General features: G+C 32.8%; 1 protein-coding gene across 20 annotated transcripts in view; it reads right to left on the bottom strand.

Moving 5' to 3' along the window:
- Positions 1 to 24,116, bottom strand: part of LOC111989760 (proteasome subunit alpha type-2-like) — a 41,695-nt gene that overhangs the window by 10,779 nt on the left and 6,800 nt on the right. For 6 of the 20 annotated variants that reach the window (XR_010623431.1, XR_010623445.1, XR_010623433.1 and 3 more), the window contains 15 exons: positions 22,914 to 22,955; positions 20,876 to 21,022; positions 19,855 to 19,892; positions 15,049 to 15,150; positions 13,980 to 14,050; positions 12,549 to 13,068; positions 12,061 to 12,389; positions 11,187 to 11,272; positions 10,676 to 10,741; positions 10,391 to 10,564; positions 9,989 to 10,073; positions 9,607 to 9,664; positions 7,959 to 8,035; positions 2,388 to 2,452; positions 2,000 to 2,046 (listed from right to left, as the gene is read on the bottom strand). Coding sequence is in view for 1 of the 20 variants with exons in the window: in XM_065759580.1 (XP_065615652.1) it covers positions 2,000 to 2,046; positions 2,388 to 2,452; positions 7,959 to 8,091 (245 nt within the window). In the remaining 19 variants the exon portion in view is untranslated. The other 14 variants (XR_010623434.1, XR_010623442.1, XR_010623437.1 and 11 more) reach the window with 14 other exon arrangements.

The raw sequence follows: 24,116 nt of genomic DNA, 5'->3' as shown, positions 1-24,116 counted from the left end.
TTGTATAGAAAAGAATTGTAAGCGATGTAGAATACATAGTACAAAATTAAATCCTTCCACTCCAATTAGTTGCATTGATTTAGCAAAGTATATAGAGGTAAGGAATAAAAAACACAACCAAATGCTATAATTGAAACCAAAACCACGGTAACTATGTCCAAGAAACCTCTTAATGACAAATCATCATGACCCAAATAAGATATACTCTATAATGTATATAAAAAGCATAGTCTTTGACTTTTGTTGATTTTGAAAGCCCAAAATTTTACGTCATTCTTCTAATTTTTTTTTTTTAAATGAGTTTAAATTCTATAAAGATTCCTTATAAACCTCATATATTGACACCATCCATTAGAATATTGCCACATTATATTTTCTATAAATAATAGAATAAATATTTTTATATGCAAACACAATCATAATAACTGTCATAATTATCAGATTTTATATTTATAAATAAATAAATAAAATATCGTATTTGTTGAATTTTCTCATGCATTGCGTAAGTTACTAGCAGTTGTGTATGTTCATGAGTGTCATAAGAGATTTAGTACTTGAAAAGCAAAATACCAGTCAGCTGTATGCCTAAGGCAGTTGATTAACAGGGAATAGACTGATGATAAAGTAGTTTATAAGAGCTTCCATCAAGATGATAAACATATGTCATACCACAACTTAGCAAAGTATTGGAATGGAGACCACATACTTTATACAATCTATGATATTGTTCTACCTACTTCCTACTTTTTCGAACCAAAACTTGAAAATCTGAACCCATACCACTGCAAAAGGCTTTGCATAGACTTTAAATTTAGGCAAGAGAAACTGAATAATAAGCAAAGGATATATAGTAATAGGCCCAAAAAAACCACTCCATAGACTGAGGTAGAAGTAGTAATAATGTCTAGATGCTTGTTTGGGAGTAAATTTTTTTTTTTTTTTTTCAATAAGTAAAACTTTATTAAAAATATAAACATCACCTTGCACACAAGAAGTAGATGCAAGTGGTCAAATGAAGGGAAATTACAATCATCAAGAAACTGGAGCAAATTAGAACTTGAATGGTATGATAAAACATTCATCCATTCATATATGGAATACAGTAAAAGCATCCTAAAACCTGTTGTGGACCATTCTAAACCTTCAAATGCTCTATTGTTCCACTCTCTCCGTATAGTCTACATAAAACCTAAAGGTACAGCCCTGTTAATTAACTAAATATGTGTTGCCATCTTTGTTTACTAGATCAGCTGGTGGGTATTGCCTAGTTGGTTGGCTGACAAAGGTGCTTCACCCTTTTGAGGTGTCCATGTTACAAGAAAAAGCCAGATCAAGCTGTTTGCAGATTTATAAGAAAGAATTTAAAAGTCAAAACCACACCTGAATACTCCTAAGTAGTTGATTCACCAAAAGTGACACGTTATGGGTTTGAGTCCGGGAATCAGCATCTCCAAAACAATTGAGGGTAAAACTGCCTACCATGACCTCTCTCAAATCACACAAAAGTAAAGAGCTTTGTGCACTGGGTACAACCTTTTTTTAGCTAGGTGTTTATATCTCCCTTCACTAATCACCTAGCTCTAATCTGTTAACAAATACAACAATGTGGCAAGACTGAATACCCTTTTTAAGAAAAATAAAAGCCATATGAAGTCTCACAACAAATATGAAGTATATAGGAGATTGTATTAACTAAGTTGACAAATGAAGTTTTAGCTCATCATCAAAGGCACATTCTACACTGCTCCCATATCATGAAACTAATGGAAATATTACAAAGTAGCACTCTGATTTGAAGCTATTAGATCAAAGCCCATGTCAAGAGATCAAAGGCTATGAGTTGTTGCTCAAAGAACATGAAAAGTAAGGGTTATATGAAAACCATGAGACATTAGATTTATAACTACTTCCAGAAATTTAATGCAACAATACGCTTTTAACAAATCACAGAAGTAAAACTTAACTTTCAAAATTACAAATAAACACACAGAAGACAAACCTGTAAACAATTCCAATGTTTGATGCGAGAGACTGTATCTTTTGAACCTGAGATGAAATAAAATCACATATTAATTGGCAGCCAAAATGTTAGGCGGTTTGAATATTGAAAACATTGAGAGGAGGGATGGCTTTGAAACAAAGTAGCCACAACATTCTACAAAATTAGAGATAACTCATATTTAGAGAGAAGATATGTTTAAGCCTATGAAGAGACAAATAAACTTTAGAATTGGTTTTCATGTATCATGTTAAATTTTTACAAGCCAGTGCCTCTAAACACTACATCACTAGAAGTACCTACCATAAACCAATACAAGAGAGCTAATAATAAAAATATGGAGTGACAAAACCTCAATCCAGTGATTATAAACTTAAGAGTTACTCACAAATTCTTCATTAACCAAGATAGAAGGAAGTTCCTTCTCGGTCACAATAACAACACCATTAGCAGCTGCAATACACAAATATATCATCAGTAAACAAATTTAAGATAAAATAAAATACCCACATTCCACATTAATCAATATCTTAAGCATAAATGCAGATAACACAAATCAGTATATCTAATACTATATATAAAAGCAGAAGCCTTTTCCTACAATTAAGGAGGTGCTGCCATATAGGAAAAATGCCCATCTAAAATTAAGCCACATATAAGTTAAAAAGCGATAAATTATGTTGTTTGGGAATGCTACAACACCGTTTAAAACCCTCCTATTATAGATAACAAAAAATAACCTGTTAAAATTAAGTGTACACCAAAACAGAAATAGAGAGAGGCAATGAGGACACAGAGAAAGAAGCAGAGAAAGGGAGAGGCGATGAAATGCGACACGGAGAAAGAAACAGAGAAAGAGGCAGAGTTCCTAAGGCTGTCCATTGTGCGTTACAATCAAAAGGGAAAGAGAGCAGAGTTCGTCTAAACCATACACCGTCCGTTCCCTTGCCATATTTAGACCACCAGATCGCCGGAACTAACACTGACAACGATACATTTTTTTCTCAATTTTGTAGGTTTGGGTATAAAACGTTACTTTTGGGTTTTTTTATTGGGTAGGTTTAGATTTGATTCATTCTTTGTTTTGGGTTTTTGGAGTCTCTATCAAAATGATTGTTTTCTCAATTTTAGATATTTGCTTTTGTTTTGTTTTTTGTTTGTTTTTTTAGATTACAGAGATCACTAAAAATATTGATTTGGGTATGAAATGTTACTTTTGATTGAGTTTTCCTGCTGGATATGTTCAGATTTGATTTTTTTTTGTTTCAAGTTTTTAAAACACAAAATGATAGTCCTACACCATCAATAGCCTCACCATAGAAGAAAAATCTATGGACCATCAACACCGTAAGACCATTTAGCAAAAGAGTGAGAACTACCACCAGTAGTTTTCTTTTTCCTTTCTTTCTTAGATCTATAGGTATGAAATATGAATTAGTTTTGAGAAATTTGGTACTCTCTAGTCATTCTCCAAATTCTTTTCATTCCAAATTAAATTCGTTTGGTTTAAAGTCAGGGTTTTTGAAATTTCAGTTATAGTGCCTGATAGCTGTTTGATGCTGATTCTCAATTAATATATATATTGCACAACTTCAACTTTCCCCTATGATAAACAAGACCCTTCTGTCTCTGAATTGGATTTCATCTCTTCGTTATTGTAAACACACACACACATGCAAAAAGAACAAGCATTGTTTCTTACCAATACACTTGAAAGTTAAGCAAAAAGATAACAATAAAGAACCGTAATAATCTATCAATAACATTTACAATGCAAATATGTATCACAAAGTTCAAATTGCAAATTGTTGCAGAGAAAAGGTTGAATTACAAACTATGGCAGAGAATGGATTAGTTGCTTAGGTCCAGAAAATCTTGGCCCCACCCGTACACTATATTATTATCATTTATGTTTATTGAATTGAATTTTAACCTCATTTGCATTTATAAGACAATAATATGTCTGATTGTTTGATATTCTTTAAGGTGCATTATATTTGTTTCTCTTTTCTTAGATTTAGTCATGTACACACTCAAATGCTCAAGGAAAATTGTCAACCTGCTATGAATGATGTATATAGTGTGTGAAGGGCGGTTACCATTAATTGGTTGTGTCAAAACCATAATAATCTTTGCAAAGCTTTTAAGTTGGTAAATTTCTATAAGATGCTATGTATAGAATAATAGGGAAGTAATATAATGTAATGTCCATTCTTATCTTTTAAAATTGTTGAAATTTCCTTATCTCTTTTACTCTGTTCTAAACGAAAATTGTCTTTTTGAATATCTTTAGTTGTGCCAAGAGGGAGAGTTGTGAAACCAAGAGATAGTTATGTTGAAGACAATGGAAGAATAAGTGTATTTCCATAGTTTCAGAATGAACAGGAGGTAGATGTGAAAAACACACCAGCAATTTCGTTGCCCAAGAAGAATCATGATTCAGTCATGAGCCGAATTGATATGGAGCCACCACGACTTCCTCCATTTTATCCTTTCGAGAAGGTCTCTGTGGAACCGATGGTACCTTTTAAAGTAACTACAAGTATACATCCTTCAAAGAGTCCGAATGCAAGTTCTGCAAAAGTTCACTGTTGTGTTGCTTCAGCAGTATACAATTAGCTTTTCTCATGAAAATTTTATTGGTGAAGGTATGCTTGGTAGTGTTTATAGGGGTAAGCTGCCCGATTGAAAGGTAAGATTCTTTTAACTTAATAAGAACTAATTTGCCAGGATGATGGCGTGGTTGTTTGATTGTGTGGCTTCTACTTCAGAATGCCTCATGTACTTTTGTATTTGTTGTCTTTTTTCCCCCTTCATCTTCTCTATCCTCATTAGGAGTAGGAGATTAGTCGAGAAAGAGCCATAAACAAATAAGAAAATGCATTAGTGAAGTTTAGAAGAATGCAAAAATTGTCAATATCCTTATGCTTCAAAAAATTTATGAAAAAGGATTGTGCTAGAAAGCATCAACCAAATGTACATGGCTTAGGAAAAGAGTAGGTAGCTGTTAATTTCTCTATGAGATTTCACAAATGTAACTTTGATTTAGTGCCACCATCTTTTAGTTTTTTTATGGGGCAGTATAGTGATTGGTATTCATAAAACTCTACCATTTAACTTTTTCAAGAGTTTTGTTTTTTTTCCCTACCCCAACAAATATCTTTTGTGCGGTTTTTGTATGTATTCTTGAAATTAGTTGTCCTCTGTGTAGTTTAATTTGGATAGCTATAATAAGAATCCTATAATCGTGACAACATAGTTTTGTACAATTGAGGTTTTTTCTATTTTCTTCATTTGACCATATTTAATGCATAAACACACCTTCAATTTTAAGGGAGTTTCTCATCATTTTAAATATAAATAAAAATAAATGGGAAGTTTTTTTCCTTTTTCTTTTTTTCCTTTTCATTTTCTTTTAAAAAAAAGTAGTTTATTTAATTTTAATTATCTATGGAGTTGTCATAATATTTTTATGATTTTACATATTTTTCCATGAATAATAAATTAAAGTAGTCTGCGCATTGCGCGGGTCATATGCTAATATATATAAAAGTAGAGACCTCATATAAGAGCGCATGAGCTTTTACCATATGACGCTGTAATATTACATTTAACCTTTTTAACCTCTTCTCATTAAATTGTTTTTATTATCCAAAAAAATCAAGTTAACTTCTTTTTACTATTATCTAAAAGATGAGCTGTTGTTGAAAATTAAATCAAACCTTACGAAAAGTTCAAGCCCACTTATTCCCTTACGTAGTATGACCTAAGCATGATCCTTTCCCATGTGTAGATGAAAGCCCAGATCCTAACCAACTTACAAACTGTCTTTCTCCTCTCCCATGCATAGATAAAACTTAAAAGCCAAGACCTTGACTCACTTAGAAACTCTCTTCCTCTGTGCAAGCTTCCCTTCAGACTACACACTCTTCAACTTCTTTACAAACAACGGTTTGTACTTCGGATTCACTGACCAAACCAACACTCCTCAACTTCTTTACAAACAATGGTTTGTACTTCGGATTCACTGACCAAACCAACGTTTCTACTCATTTTTCAAGTCTTAATTCAACCCTCTATGTAAATAAATGGAGATGTATGGTCAAGGAAGATATATAATCACGCTAAAAAATAAAAATAAAAAAGGAAATGTACAGTCTAACCTCAATAGCAAGGTTTCAAAAATCGGACCGCCCGATATGACCAATTGACTCGGGAACTAGCCACTAGCCTGGTCCAAAAAAAATACCTAAAACCGATGAAAACTGGTCAAAAATTGGAAAAACCAATCAAAACAAGGAACTGGAGGCAAATTCAGTTTTGCCCCTATTCTAGTTTTTAAAAACATGCTCAACAGTCCCACCACTCTATTTTCTCTTCCTCTTCCAAAACTTCTCTCTCTCTCTCTCTCTCACATTTTGAGTGCTATATTAGGATTCCCCAAATTGAAGATAATATTCAATCTTACCAATGGGCTACACATCAAAAGGATTGTCTACTAAGATAACGAGTGCTTCTCTTATTGTGTTACAAAAGTAATTCTAAGGTACTCCTAAAGTACGGTGAATAGTACTCCCTTATCTCACATTTATGGTAAGGTCTACTCATTAAATACATAGTAAAGTCCATCATGAATGTGAGAGGAGGGAGCTCCATTTTATTATACTCCGAGAGTATCTAAGAATTTTTCTTTGTTAAGGAAAAAATCAAATGCTATGTGATATGGCATAGTCACCAATAATCATATAGCATTCAATTATATTCATATTAAATTTTGAGTCGTCTATGATGCTATGGTACTAGGTATGAAAACCAATTTGTTAACGACTTTTGATATGCTCCTACAACCAATTAAGAAATTCACAAGAAGTTGGATCAAACTGTTTGTGTGCCTTTAAATTGCAGTTTTTTTTTTTTCCACGAATGCATGAAAGTGGTAGGTCCATCATATGCATAAAAATGATCATAAGTTCAGATATTGACAAGCAATTGAGATTACTACGGTTGTAGATTCTAATAGCATTTGTCCTTTCTTAAAATCTAAACAATTTATAGGATTCTACCCACAAATATTTGGCATAGAATCTATGATGCAAAAATAATTTTGGTATCCCACAGTAGAAACAAGAGAAGACTACCAAAACTTTTAGTTAGATGCACACCAAATTTTTTTTTTTTTTTTTTAAAGTCTTCCTGTAGTAATTATTGTTTCAGCTTGAGATCAATATATTTTAATTATACTTTTTATGCAAAGCATGAGATCAACATATTTGTAGGCAAAGTTTTCCCGTGCATTGCACAGTTTCCGACTAGTAATCACAATCTAAAGGATCAAATCAAATTATTTCCCCAACACCAAGGACTATCATGTATTTATTTAAAGAGACTGACTTTAAAAAATGCGGAAACTACTACACATCCATGATTTTTAAGCTTCATATTAATAGGGGCGTGATGCTAGTAATACTACAAATTTTGCTACATAATTCTTACAACCCGATGTGTCCCCAATCACAAAAAATTAATTTAAACATTATTTATTGTGTTGTTGAAATGGCACCAAATACCAATCACATTTGATTGTTATGTCATTTTGTAAGCATTTTGTAGTGATAATGGTGATACCTTTAGCATTTTCGTTCATAAAGAAGCAAGAAGTTTTTCAACCAAAAATCTGTGTACTTTTCTCCAAATTTTGCACCACAATATAGAAACCCACAACATAAATTTGTAGCTATAACACAAATTTCTTAATTGATGGGTAAGAATTAATTATTTGAAAAATTAAAATTTGCAGCAATTGGATTAATCATTCATGGTTCTGGTCCAAAATGTGACCTTTATCAAAGATGGCATGTCAGACTTGCGTATGAATGCAAACCAAGATGACCCCTTACAATGATGTTGAAGATACATGAAAATTTTCAAATGGGTATAAAAAGATGTTAAAAGATAGTACCTTTAATCCCAAGAGAGGTTTGGCCGGATCCAATGGCAGTCAAGGCATGTTCAATTTGCACTAGCTTCCCTGAAGGACTACTCAATAATAAGAAGAGGTATACAAAAACATGAATAGTGAAAACAAAACACATTGAAAGTATGGTATAGTAACCTAAAAGTGTTGAGAGAATGAGTACTGACTGTCACCCATGCTGTCTTTTTTTGAGAGAGAGAGAGAGAGTTCAATTTAATGTTTCACAGACTTCAAGAAGAGAGAATGCCAGTGAGAGATTTCCTTTTTTCCTGTGACCATTCTTTCTTGTCGGACAAGAAGCCTTTTTTCTATTTAATAATAAAATTAAAATCGAAAATTAAATCCCTAAGTTTTGTAATTCAATTTAAGCTAATTGTCAAACACATTCTACCTGAAATCATGTTTTAAAACTAAAGCATAATTTCAAGTGTTTTCTCATACACAGTGTTGTTTTTAAAACACGATTTCAAGTGTGTCCTATACATAGTGTATAGCGATCATCACTCTCTAATTTAAACCCCATTTAAGAGAATTGTATTTAATATATCCTAGGGCAAAATTAGGTGTTAAATGAGATGATTCTCCCAAAAAAAAAGTGTTAAATGAGATGAAGGATGGTCAAGTATTGAGTGCACTCGATCGAGAGGAGAAACCTGCTCCAACAAAATAATAAAGGTCCAAGAGTTTCTGTCTGTCCCCTCTCTCAAGCAAAGTTGTAGAAAGTTGTTTTCCTATTTCATTTACAACTTGGTTTTGTGTCATCTTTTATATCCCCTATTTGTGTGTCTATGCTTTGGTTTGCACAATTTTCAGTAAAGAAAAGAATGCCACATGATGTGCTATTCATAGAAAAACCATGTTTCTATACTCACTCTACTTGTGATCATTGAACATAAAGAAAAAAAAAATCCTAATACAATTCTAACTACCTTAATATTTGCTAACAGCTACTGGCTAACTATTACAGCAGTACATCAATAAGTATTGTTGGAAAGGCACTCAAAATGCTGGAATAACATAATATTCATTTCAGTGATGCATGCACCATTCTGAAACAAAATAAAATTCTCAATATTCTAAATTTTTTCAGCAGAGGATTACCAAAATAGGAATGGCACACAAGTTTTGAAACTGAGACATAAAAACCTTTGCCTAAAAATGAACAATAATTTCGTATAAAAAAATGCAATACATGCACACAACAATCAATGCAGAGAAAATTGATCATGCAATAAAACAAAGTTGGCATCAAACATTAGACTTATCACAAATCTAATTCAAGATTTTCGAAATCTCATAAAATAGGACCAACAGAGCATTTAATTGCAAAGTTTGATTACTTTTCTCAAATTCAAGAACATTTCATCTTATGCAATTTTTTTTTACCAAATTCAGAAGTCACTATCACACCATATCCATCAAATTTTGATCTGGTTAAGCATTAGAACACAAACATTAAAATATGGATCTGAAATTTTATGGGAAAAATATTGTCTACATGAAATTAACATTCCAAAATGTGCACCACTTTCTTCTACCTTAAAGCATAAGAACCTATGCCATAAACATGTAAAAAAGAACCAATATAGATAAAAAAAAATCCCACAGAGAGTAGAAGGAAAAAAAATTATACCTTCAAGATGCAAAGCTTTGACTTATAAAACCAACCTTTCTTGCAACTTCAAGCAAAGCTGAAACATCAACATAGAAAACCTAAATTTTCATAATTTTCATGGGTCAAATAATTTGATTAAGCATTACACCACAACCATTGATTTAAGAAAATAAAATATAATACGAATTTATAATAATGCAGACAAAAAAAAAAAAAAAGAGTTTCTAGTCCTCTTTAAGTTTTGAATTATAAATTAAAAATTCCAGAATGTCATCACTTTCCTCTCCCTTACAGCATAAGAACTTGTGTTATAAACATGTAAGGAAGAATGAATATGCATAAAAATATGTATATCTCATGGAGAGAGAGAGAGAGAGAGAGAGAGAGAATTATAGCTTACAAATGCAAATTTTTATGCTGTTTGACTTAAGGTATCTCTAAAATTAACTTTTCTTGCAGCTTTATGCAGAACTGAAACGCCAAAACTGAACAAATGGATAACAAACCAAATTTAGGTCCAACTGGTGAACATGGGCATCTACCAGACAATTATATGGTTGAAATCTAATGAAATTCACAACAAAAATTCATTAAAAAAAAATGCAGTACCAATAATTTTTTTTATATTCATAAAAAAGAAAAATGCAGGTAGTTTATTTTATATCCTTTATATATAGAACTAAACTCTATGTTTTTGACCTTTTGTTATGCATGTTGCATTTTCTCAATCCAGTATAAAAATAAATAATCCAAATTTCCCATATCCAATCCCATCATGCCAACTATTTTCAAAGTACTTCACCTCTCTCAGACTCGCTTGAACAATGAACTCTGTTTACTTCTTTTTCTTCTTCAACTCGCTTGAACAGTCAACACGGTTTACTTCTTTTTCTTCTTCAGCGCACATCTCCCAACATAAAGTCATACTGTTTTCTCTCTTTCCTTAGGCTGCCGCAACTCCCTCTCTCTCTTCCCTCTATTCTCAAGATAAAATGATAAAATAAAACACAAAAATTAAATAATTCACAGTTGCAACCAAATAAATTAAAAGAGAGAGTTTGTAAATTACAGAATAACTTTTCTCCACCTTGCTTTCCTCTCTGTAGATATAGACTGCAGCTTTGATTTTTCACCAAAAATAGATGCGCTTCATCTGCCATATCCAATATCAAACAATTAGGAGAAATTTTCAATCCAATAACCAAATTTTCTTCTAAAAAGCTTGCTGCAAAGAGCAGGATTAAGAGGAACTGTAGCCACAGATGTATCCATTGAAGACAACATGGTGGCCCGTCACTTGAAGCCAAAGTGGGGCTGGAATGGAGGAGAGGCAAAGGGTTTGGCTGAAAGAGAATAACATATTAGTGGGAGAGGGGAAAGGTCTGCTGTTTGCAACAAAAAAAAAAAAAATAGAGGAGAAATTATTGAATGGTAGTAGAGACTGGAGTGAGAGAGAATGAAGCAATTGAAGATTTATGCGAGTGGGTCTAGGGTTCTCAGTTTGGAGATTTTTCAAAAACAAAACAGAGGAGTTGGGTTGCTTCTGGATAGTAATTAGTTAATACAATAACAGAGGGGATTTTGTAGTGATTGTATACCCGCCTTCATGTGGCAAGCTCATCTTTTTCATGATTTATCAATTTCCATGAACCATCCGCTTCTGCATGATCCATCAATCCTTTTGCTGAAGAGAGTTAGGAGAAATTATGACAAATAAATGATGTTGCACTCTATTAAAATCAGTAAAACTTCTCCACAAAATCGACAAAAAAGCCTGATTGCACAGGTTAAAATTCAAAATATCGATACAAATAACATATGCCAACCTCCAGATCCTAAACTAAATTGCAAACACATAGTTTGACAACAAATCCTCAAACTTCCATTCCAACCACCACCAACTCGACAACTCAACAGCCATATAGGACCCAAACCAGAAGCCCCAAAATTCCAATAACTCTTGAAACACTCAAAGACGACAAACACAACCTTCCAGATCCCCATTTCGCTTACAAAGCCAGATGAAAAATTAAAAGGGATATATTTAAGATAGTGAGAGCTTAGATTACAATCAACCCCATAAAAGTTACAATAAAAACCCCTAAAATCAGAGAAATTTAAGAGATAGAAAGTAATAAAAATGATCTATGACAATTACATTGCATATTGAATTGCTAGGTTGAAAGCTAATAAAAAGATCTATGCTTGATCTACAAAACAAATGGAGAGGAGAGAATAATTTGAATTTTGTAGAGAGAGGACAGAAAAAAATAAATAAATAAAAGATTTTTGCTTTGATATGCAAAAAATACTCAAACTAAAGCAATGAAAAACATTAACGGATTAGTAAAACTAATTAAAAGTTAAAAAAAAAAATAAGAAATATCTGATGCATTGAAGGTTAAAGAAACTGTAATACTCCATTTATCTATACTAAAATGGATTCAGTCAGAGAGAAAAAGAAAGAGTTACCTCTTTGACAGACTTATCGCTCTGGGCTAATACAGTAGCTGGGGAAGAGAGTGGCTCGAATAGGAGATGAGACTGAGGAGCATGAAGTTCTTTGTGACTTCTTGTGCTTTGTGGGTTTTTGTTTAGGGTTTTTCAAAGACAGAGACATCCTTTCTTTTCGTAGTCATGGGCATTTGGCTCGAAATCAAATGACTTCTTTTAATGAAACTAAAAATTAATTTATAAAAGAGCAAACTTTAGAATCCAAATGGCATTGGTTTGAAATAGAAAAAAATGTTCCCAAATTCAAAGCTGGTGTGCTTTAGTTTGAAGTTCTCATAGGCAAAAATCTGTACAACACCAAATATAGAATTTTGATTACTATAGAATTTTGATTACTACAAAAATCTGTAAAACCCAATCAAACACATTTGATTACTATAGAATTTTGGAAAAGATTTCGCAATGAAAAAACAATTGTGGTAAGTAGGACTTTTAACGTGCCTAACCTGGTGTGCTTTACTTTGAAGTTCTCATCGGCAAAACACCAAATATTGGAACTCCACATCTGCCATCACCAAGAGTAAAATCATCTACTTGGATCATAAAGTTGGAAACAATTCTATGAAATGTGCTCCCTTTGTAGTAAAGAGGCTTCCCACTCTTCCAAATTCCTTTCTCCACTGTTATGAGAGGGCTCATCAAATTTGAAACAAAAAACATAAAAACCTACTGGACATGGTAATAAATACAAATCATAAAATGGCACAGCAAAGAGAGAAATAATCCAAAATATAGAAGTAGATTTCATCTAATTAAAGATATAAGAAGGGAGCAAAAGTTACTTGCCTGCTCGTGCCAAGAGCTTAATTTTCCTTTAAAGAAAAAATGTAGAAGTCAGTAACTTCTAGTTTACTTGGGAACCATACCTATAGTTTTAGGAATTGTATTACCAAATGAGCATTGGGGAACCTTGGAGGTTGGAACAAAATGTAGGTGATGCAGTCTATAATCTGAGTTCCTATGTCACTATACATTCAAACAGTGTAAGAACTATTACAATTATCCAATATCGACATATGTCTGACCAGTTAATTAACAAAACTATACAATAAAACAGTGTAAGAACTGTCACAAATATCCACTATAAACAACATATGTCTGACCAGTTAATTAACAAAACTATACATTCAAACAGTGTAAGTAAGAACTATTAAAATTATTCAAAAAATAGAACTTGCTTACTTAAAAATCATATCAAAGGACTCGAAATCAAACAAATCCATCTGCAAATCACAATTTCTCATACAACCCACTATAAGATTCCACTTATAACAACCATACATCCAGTTGATGAACAAAACTACATTCAAAAATCGCTTAACATTAGTAAAAACAATTAAAATCATTCAAAAAATAAGGAGTGTCAATCAAAATTATACGCAATTGAAGATTTGTGCATGTGGGAATAGGGTTCTCAGTTTGGAGATTTTTCAAAGACAAAACAAAGGAGTTGGGTATTTAAAGTTTTTGGGCAGTATTTAGTTAAAAAATAATAATAATAAATTTAATATATGCATATTTGGAACCCAAAAACAAAGGGGAATTTCTGAAACCTTAAACGATCGTTATAAATTTTTAAGCCTAAGAGACTAAGCCTAAATTGAAATACCAAAACCTAACTAAAATATTATCAGCAAATTTTTAAAACAAAATTAAAAACTTTACCAGTAATGTTTCCAAAGGTATGATGGTGGCTTGATGCTGGAAAGCGGAGGGAGACCAGCTTAAATGATGCTTTCTAGCCCTAATATTTGCTGTTTTCTATTTTAAAAGATGCTTGCAGCAAAGCATTCATAATAAGGGCAGAGTTGCAGAGATAGAGAATATTGAGGGAAACGAAGGAGAGAGACTTTAAAAAACAAAAATAAAAACTTTACCGGTAATGCTTTTAGAGAAAGTCCGGTCTGACCACGGTAAAGTTGATCACATGTTGTGCAGGACACACCGACTGCAAAAATAATATTGAAATGAAATACCCTTTTTTTTTTTTTTTTTTTTTTTTTTTTCACAAACACAAACAAACAAACGGCTCTTTTAATGGCCTAAGGAAAAGGCACAATTTTTCGGTGTTTTTAAATGTAAATCTAGCACAAATTTATATAGTCACATGGCACAATAAAGAGTGGTCAACAAAATGTTAAATGTTTCACTCTTATATTATACTAGTCGTTAACCCGTGCTTTATCTCTTCTTTGAGTAATTTTTGTTATAAAACATGTGAGTTCAAGCTAATAGAGCACGTTCTCAGCATCCATAAAGCTGCCAATAAGATACAAACCTCTGCACCAAAATAGCCATTGTTGCTAATTCTACATTACAAGATCGGAAATGTAATATGATTCTAGCTAACACGAAGTTAGCTGATGAAAGTCGTATGAGATGTTTATAGATTGAAAGCAAAGAGGAAGAAGAAAGTTGATAGTAAATTTTGAATAGAATAGAACTCTGTTTTTGGTCTACTCCCACTAAAAAAATGAGAAAGCTGATATTATATTTTGGGTTTCTCTAACAGACTTATCATTAGCCCACACAATAGAGAGCGCATAATTATATTCCTGAAAAGGTAGATGATCACTTAATTAGTACTTCTTCAAAAAGACTGTTCCAAAAGAAAAAATGAAGCTTAAAAATATTGTGTTGTGTAAAGGAGCAGCTTGAACCTGTGTTACCACAAATGCACATAGCTTAATAATGATAAAGATATATCTAAGCATATCAGAAAGTGGTAGACCCTCTGACCACATCGATGGCTTGAATATCTGATGCACATTATATATTGCTCTCATTTAAATTCACAGAATCACCATTGCAGCTTTCTTTGGCTGACTACAAAGGCTGAAGCATTACTTTGATTTAGAATGATTTAAAACGAATTAAAAGGTGATAAATATGTTAGCTTAGGATGTGCAGTAGAATGAACATAAGAAATGCAGCAACATGGCATACCTCATAGAGTTCATCTGATATAACTATCAAATAGTGACCAAATGAGATTCTTGAATTATCATCAACAAAACCATCCGTCTTTAGGTTCCCAAGCACATATCCCTGTTAGAATTTTGAAATGCTCATCTTTAATTTGAATACAAATAGAAAACTAATAACAATAAGATTAGAAGATTGCATTTTCCTTTGCTCCCTCTGTGACTTAACAGATCATTAGGCATTACTATCCTTGTATTTAAAATAAAAATATATATATATATATATTGCTGACAGTGTAAGACAAATTTATTGGACAGATTAAGTTGAAGTTCTTGAATAGGAATTATACACTCAGATTCAAATTCAGCTCCAGCTGCGTTACTTGCATCAAAACCAAACTTGGCTCAACAAACAAATAAAATAATATACCACAAATTGACTGAAGGGTCTTTCCAATGGAGGAAAATGGTGAAAGAAAAGATGTTTTAGAAAGCTAAGTTGCCTAGAGAAAAGAATGAATGAACTACCTCTGCAAGAGTCACACTCTTGGAATAATACCTCATAGGTAGAGATTTCTTGGATTCAAAATCAACTAGTTACAATGAGGGCAGCCTTGCTTATTTATAGTTACATAAACAAGCTGCTGAGTTAGTTACAAGAACCCACCATGTGGCTGCCATGTGATTGGCCAAAGCCTAACAAACTTCTCTAACTAACTAATTGGCTATTGCACTTATCACTAACAACCTATCAGCTAGCTAACTTTCTTTTACAAGTGATAAAGGCTATTAAAAGTAAAAGGAACTACTTATCATACAACATAAGCTAGTAACAACTAGCTATAAAAATGAACTCCACTTTCAAAAAAGGCCAACTAACACGATAGAGTTTGGTAAGTATAAGTAAAGCAGCAAAGAGTTTTTAATCCCTACCAACTGAGAAGAAACAACCTTACCATGGGGCTAAGAACCATTCTAAGCAGTAGGAACTCGTATTACCAATAAAAACAAATAAATAATCCAAAAATTGATGGCCTTTTTATAAAAGAACCAAGATGCAAAGAAACACCAAAGTCCACCAAAGGAACCAAAATCGAGGCCTTCAAGGTAAAAATGAACCTAAATATCTATGTACTTCCTGTACAACAGTAGCTACTTCACTACTTGAGTCAAAGACAACAACCCCAATTTTGCTTCAAAATCCAGATGAAAAAATAAATAACACAAATTTCCACCTTAAATCGCTAGAGCGATAAGCAAAATCACCATTTAAGATCAATAGCCAAAAGGGTGTTCCAAATCAAAACCCAATAGTTGTAGTCCCCATAAATTAAAAGGCTTCAAAGAGGTATGTGAGAGTAATTAATATTACTAGAGAATTGGAATGGTTCAAAAAATTCTTGGAAACTTGGAGTTGGTAGAATTGGCGAGAGAGTAGAAGTCATTCAAGAGATAAGGAGAAAAGCTGTAGAACGAAATTGAACAACACAGACAGAAAAAATACCAAATAAAAGAAACAAACAAAGATAAATTGACCACCTCATGTAGCAACCATAGGTCCATAGTGACTTTTCTTGCCGAAAAGTGTGACCTTTATCAATCAACAACACAAAGTGTGAGATTAACGTAAATCTTATTATAATCCCAAAGAAAACATTGCAATTTGCATATAAACCTGTAAGCTTATTATCCACAAAAACGCTTGTCACTCTCTTGAATTAAAAAGAGAATGAACTCAAATTAGGGTTTCGAATCTTTCGACCATTGATAAAAACCATTTCTAAATCAAACCTTAATTAAAACCAAATCTAACCCAATTATGTAAATCAAACCAACCAACCCAAAGCTAAATACTATTAAATGCCCAAACTTTAATAATAGAAAGAAAAAAAAATTTACCTATAGACATTTGGGGTCTAACGTGGGAAACAGATGGCAAACTATATCTCTGCGTGCATAATTATGTTGTTTGGCCAAAAAGTATCTCAAGCATTTAGTCAAGCTCATATACTAATGTTTGTTTGCATAAGTAGCCACTTTGCCGATTCTCAAAAAAAAAAAAAAAGTAGCCACTTTGCCAAATGCAATGGTAAAATTGACCAAAACATCAATTACAGGTTTGCAGATAACATGAAGTGCATATATAGCATCTAATACTGAATGATAGTTGTCCACAAAATTGCATGGGAAAAAATCATAGGCTCTACAAATTAATCATACGCGACGGTTCTTCCCAAATGATCTCTAAATATACCTCTTTTGTGTAGCCCACAGTCTAGACCAAATTCCTATATAATACCAGAACCAAAACCACAATTAAAGTCCAAATTTTAAAAAATGAATACAAAAACCTTACCAATGGTCTAACGGTGGTAGGATCCTGAACTTTGGTGGGAGGCCTGACAGTGGTGGCAGCTCTCAAATTTTTCTCATTATGTGTGTACCTTACGGATTCTCTCTCACCCCATACTTAACCAATTGCAGAGAAATTACAGAAAGAGATAATAGAATTCATACAAAATCAAAGCTTTCAGTTGCTAAAGCAACATTATGAAAAAATTTCAAAAATTAAAAATTAAAGCTTTTAGACATACACTCATACATAAAGCGTAAGTTCTAGTGACTGGTTACTGTATCAATAAGTAAATACATTTTGCAAATTTAATTAGCAATTTGTTAATAAAACCAAAAGAAGAGCAATGAACCTTTTTTTTTTTTTTTTAAGTACCATACCTGTAAAACAACACAAGTTTCATCCAAAAGGTTCACAGTGATGTCCATGACAATTGGAAGAACTGCAAAGTTACTTATTAACTCTAAAAAACCCAAAACCAATAATGATCTGTCAAACAAAAACATAGTTCTATATTGCAAGATTCAAATTTTTTTATAAAAAAATCCCTCACTTTGACTTCTCCACAACCAAAGTGAGAAGGGTGAAGAAGAAAAAAGAAAAAAGAAAAAAAAAAAAAAAAAAAAGAGAGAGAGAAAAGAGAGAAGGGAAAAGCAAGCGTACCAAGAACCAGCAATGGTGGAAACTGTGGCTGTTGAGTCAGGCTCAATCAAAGTCATGATTTATGCAGATGTGGTCAGGTTTTCTGGGTTGTTGTAAATTGAGATTAGAATGAGAGAGAAGGAAGCAGTTGAAGAGAGTTTTCTGTGTGTGACTAAGGTTTTCAATTTGAATTTTTCAAAGGAGAGAAAAGATCTTGCGTCGGGGTTTTCAAACTTCAAACCTTTCGTGCAGTAAATATTTAGTTAAAAAAAAAGTTTTAAATGATGTGAAAAATTGTGAGGCTTCCAAAGCTTATGCAGCAAGCTCTCATGAGGTCAACAACAAGTCAAAGGCTTCAATTATATAGTATTTAGAGACTAGTCACAAACCCATGCAATGCACGGGTAAACTATTAAATATGAGATATTAAAACAAGTTGTTGACTACATTAAATATAACATTTTGTAGATTATCTACCAGCCTCGAAATGCTCTCAAAATGCTGAAAGAACATAATATTCACTTCAATGACACATTCACCGTTTTGAAGTAATGTGAAATTCTCAATATGCTGAATTTGCTCTATAGAGGATCACCAAATAGGAAATGGCACATAATTCTTGAATTTGAAACCACAGCCTAAAAGTGAACAACAATTTCATTATCAAAAAGCACAATATATGCACACAACAATAAGTGCAAAGGAAATTGATCATGAAAGAAGACATATATTGCATCAAGTTAGGCTCACCTTCCACTTAAAATTGAAACTTACCAACATAGACTTGGCATACTGATCAACTGATTCAATTCAGTCATTTGATAAAGCCAACAAAGATTGTTTCAGAAATAAAGAAGGCCCAAACACATTATTAATCGTAGGCAGCCTGAACATGGAACAATACGGGCAAAATCTAGGCTATGTATTTTAGACCAAGCCTTTAAGTCAGAATCAAGCCAGACAGTTAATCAACATTAACCATCAACTAAGTCAATGAGCTCTAATTCAAATGGCACTTGCTTGTCCCATACAAATAGATGGAAGGTGAAGTCGTGGCTTTAAACTCCATTGGGAGCATGTGAAGCATACCAACCTAAAAACATTAATCATTAAATAGAGAAGTTCTCTGGTTTTTACATCAGTTTGGACTTTTATCTTTATTTTAGCATGTCATATAATCATCAGCCAATTGGACGGTAAAACCATTACACCTGTGACCAATCAATGAGGCAGAGAGGTACAAACTATCACAAAGTAATCCTTTATTAGTTCAAACTTTGTTTTCTATGGGGAATTTAGTGAAGTGGGAAGTTGTGAGGACCAACCAAAAACTGGAGAGCCAGTCATAAAGACCTCCAGAGAAATTGTGGGGTTTACAGCCAGTAGGCCACTAAAAAAAAGCATTCAGGGCATACCACAGAGCCATCCATAATGACCATGCATATCCTACCAATAGCAATGTTTCTTTAATCTCTTCTTTTTTTTTCTTTTTTTTTTTTGGGAGGGGGTGGGGGGGGGGGTTGTAGGGGAAGGGATAAGTGGGGTGCAAAAGTTTTCCAAAATCATTGTGCTATGCCCATCTGTAATTCATTACTCTTGGAGATTACTAAGTTGAGACAAATCTACAACAATAAATAATCCTGGATAACATCATCAATAACATATTAGCAAGCATATGGATACGGACACCAGTAAATTGAAATACAAAATGCACATAGACGAAGGAACCAGAGAATGGGAATAGTGACTGAAAACTCAGGAATCTTTTGTTTTCTATGCACACAAGATTGGTCAAAATATATAAACATGTTGGAAAAGAATAATAGAACTTACGTTGAAGCTGGAGTTGCCTGCACATGAATGTTACAAAGCTGCACCAACAAAACCACCCACCACCCCCCCCCCCAAAAAAAAAAAAAAAAGATGCACTGAGGCTAATATAAAATTCACATAATTGCCAAATAAAATTATTGCCAGTTCTAAGTATCCTCATTACCGATATTTAGAAGTCATGCAAGCCTAAAGAAATTTTCTATAGGGTGGAAATAGTATTCATAAAAAATAATAATAAAAAAAAAAAAAAAAAAAAACCTATTGGGAATAACACTCCATGAAAGTGTCTAGTTGGTTTAGCCTTTTTTTGGTTATTTAGCTTGTGTACAGGTTTTTAAAGCCTCACTTTTTCTAGGTTAGATTGAACTTTTGCCCAGCTTATATTTTTAAACAAGATAAACACGTTTAAAAAAAACGATTAAATCATTTCACAACAGCTTTAGCTTTTAGGACAAGTAGTAATTTATCATGGTATCAAGAGCAAGTAGTCCTAACTTCGAACCATGTCTCTCTTGTACCTCTTATTTGAAAAAAAAAATAAAATATATATATATATATATCAAGTTAAAAACCTCACGGTGGGGACTCACTTATTAAGGGAAAGTCTAGCTTCATACATGAGAGAGAGTATTAGAATAACGGTTAAATGATTCAATTTACCACTTTATAACAATTAAAACTTTTGGATAAATGGTAATTTATCAAAACCAATAATTTTTATTTTTAATAAGAAATAAGTTTTATTTTAAACAAATTCACTTAAATTCCTGCACATGATGCAAAAATATCCCAAGTCATTCATGAAAATCAGTAGTCACACTTGTATAACCATAGGGTCAAATGGCCTGAGCTAAATCTTAATTTTGTAACAGATCTTAAAAATACAAAGTCTACAGATGCCCTTTTTCTTTTTTCCTTTTTGTACAAAGTACTACAGATGGCTTAACATGCAACATAATCATAAACCATTCCTATTCCAGCACAACCAAGAATGGAATCATAAGTGATAAAAATATGTTACCAATAGGTCTTTAATTGTCTCTACAAGTAAAGCCTGGAAGGATGAAACTGCCTCCTTCCTACGAACTTTCAGCCACACCCTCTCCATTTCATGTTCTTCTCTTTCCTTTCTTTTCAGCAATTCTCACTCCCTTTCCTTCATTTTTTCCTGAAATCAGTATAAGAAGGGCAAAAACTTAAACATTTTCCATACAAATTAAAATTCAATAAATAAAGGTCATATAGGTCCATTTTTAATTATTTAAAGTGCTACAAACATCTCCAAATATATATATATATATATATAAAAATAATCCAAACCACTAGCTCCCTTGAAGTAATAATCAATCAGAGATACATATATTTGTGCATAAGTACACAAGTGCATATGCAATAAACAAATTTGAGGGCCTTCCCTTGTCAACAGGTCCATCCATCTTTCTTTCTTTCTTTTTACCTCCCAATTTCCCTTTTTTTTCACACTTTACACATGTCTCCCAATTTCCATGTAATTCCCATAAAGCCCAAATCATTCTAGAGGAGGAGAAAACCAAACCTGTATTGAGTTTTCTCGACAACCATATTCAGGTCACACTGTTATATTACTACCCCATCACACCACTAAGAGGTATTGTTGGATTAGCATGTGAATTCAATATTAAGGTTGCCAACACACACAAAATGATCAAAAACTAAATAAGAAAGCAAGACAAAAGCATAAGAATTCAAATAGAAATATCAACAACAGACTTGAACAAATAATCCTAACCAAAAGACAACAACAAAAAAAAAAAACCTAGGAAAAGAAATGAAACACCCGAGTATTAGAAAGAAACTAAAACGAGCAAAAAAAATTATCCTTAAGATTCTTATGATCATAGGAGAGAGAGAGAGAGAGAGAGAGAGAGAAAAGGGTAGGAAAGGAGAGCTTAATTCCAAATCAGACTCCATCACAAAGCAACACAAAAATCTTGCTTCCTGCAGATGGACAAAAAGTAGCAATCCTAACTGGACATGACGAGCAAAACAGGATAACCAAGTTCAACTAAAATCAAGAAAAAATAAACAAAAACGAGACAATAACACAATTGTACAAGCACCACAGGAAAGCACAAACCCTTTGTGGCATTGGCAATGACTATAAGAGTATATTGAAAATAACAAAATACCAGCAACACATTTAAGGACAGCTTTAAATTAAAGAATTTTTAATTCAAAAATAAATAAAGAAAAGAATGAACAGGAAGACTACTCAAAAGCATTTTTCATCGAGAAGCAAAAAAATCAAATCAACCTTAGTTAAAGAACTGCAAATGCATTGACCCTAGAATTAGGTAACTTCTAATAATGCATGCTAAGAAAACTCAAATTAGGTAACTTCTAATATATATATATATATATATATAATCCAAACCGCTGTGCTCCCTTGAAGTAACAATCAATACATAAATTTGTGCATAAGTACCCATATATTTGTGCATATGCAATAAACAAATTTGAGGGCTTTCCCTCATCAACAGGTCCATCCATCTTTCTTTCTTTCTTTTTACCTCCCAATTTCCCCTTTTGTTACACTTGACACATCTCCCAATTTCCATGTAATTCCCATAAAGCCCAAATCATTCTAGGGGAGCAGAAACCAAACCTGTATTGAGTTTTCTCAACAACCATATTCAGGTCACACTCTGTTACGTTACAACACCCCCCCCCCTCTCCCCCAACACCACTACGAGGCATTGTTGGATTAGCATGTGAATTCAATATTAAGATTGCCACCACACACAAAATGATCAAAAACTAAATAAAAAAGCAAGACAAAAGCATAATAATTCAAATAGAAATAGCAACACTCACTCGGTGAGACTTGAACAAATAATCTACATCAGAAGGCAAAATCAAAACCTAGGAAAAGCAGTAAAACACCCAAGTAATAGAAAGAAACTAAAATGAGCAAAAATATTATCCTTAAAATTCTAATGATTGTAGGAGAGAGAGAGAGAGAGAGAGAGAGAGAGAGAAGGAAAAAAAAAAAAAGAGGATAGGAAAGGAGAGCTTATTACCAATTCAGACTCCACCGCAAAGCAACACAAAAATCTTGTTTCCTGCAGATGGACAATAAGTAACAATCTGGACATGGAAAGCAAGTACTAGTGCTGGAATTACTAAAACACACATATATGAAGCCTAAAATATAGACAGTACAAAGCACCAATTATCGTTTACAAAGTGATTTTAATTTTTTTGAAACCATAATCCAATAGAAGATAACAAAATTGTTCCAGAAAACAACCAACAAAAATTATAAAATAAATCACATTACAATTGCCTTCCAGAAGATATATCAAGATCAAAATTAAGAAACATTGTCCTCACAAGTTTATAAAGATGTCATGCTTCGAAAAAAATGTCATCTATTCACTTACTAGCAAAAAATGACTTGCAAATAACCAAGAAGATTCCAAGATTAAGAATTATGATGCACATCCAAAGAAATAAGTTAAAGCAATTTAATCCCAGAAAGCCCAACTGAAGCCAAATGTCAATCATGACATGAAAAGGCAAACACCTGTAATATTCTTCTCTTGGAACCATATTTAGATCACAATCCCTGTTAATCTAACTGCCCCACCAATAAGAGGATTACCGCATTCAAATTAGATATGAGCCAACAACAGGACAAAGCAAACTATGGGAGAATTAAGATCAAAAACCCCAAAACATCCCCTAGCAAGGTCCAACAATCCAAGAAAAACTCATACAAGTAACAAGAAATTTGAAACCATTTATAATGAACACATACAGAAGCACACGTTCACTTTTTGTACCGCATAGAAGCGCAAGCCCTTAGTGACGTTGGCAATCACTTTTCGCATGAGCAAATTGAGAAACGCAATCCCAGCTACCCAGTTTAGGACTACTTTAAATTACAATAAATTTGTTTTTAATTTGGAAAAGAAAAACCAACAAGACTACTCAAAAGGATGTTTCATTGACAAGCAACAAAATCAGATCAACCTTAGTCAAAACACTACAAATGCGTCAACGCTAGAATTAAGCAAACTCTAAGAATGCAGCCTAGGAGAACACAAATCCCAAGCTCCAATAATAAAATATAAATTAAAAAATGATTATGTAGAAATTAACAAAAACATGCCTTAAATAGCACAAATGCAGTCTAAACTCATAATCAATTAAAACCATGTTGAGAGTGAAGAAATTAATTAAATTAAAATCACACAAATGCATAAGAGGGGCAACATATT

The sequence above is a fragment of the Quercus suber genome, unplaced genomic scaffold (genome assembly GCF_002906115.3).
Source record: "Quercus suber isolate HL8 unplaced genomic scaffold, Cork oak 2.0 scaffold_333, whole genome shotgun sequence".
In the NCBI taxonomy this organism is placed as follows: Eukaryota; Viridiplantae; Streptophyta; class Magnoliopsida; order Fagales; family Fagaceae; genus Quercus; species Quercus suber.
The sequence above is the reverse complement of the archived record's forward strand: the minus strand, read 5'-3'. Positions and strand labels throughout refer to the sequence as shown.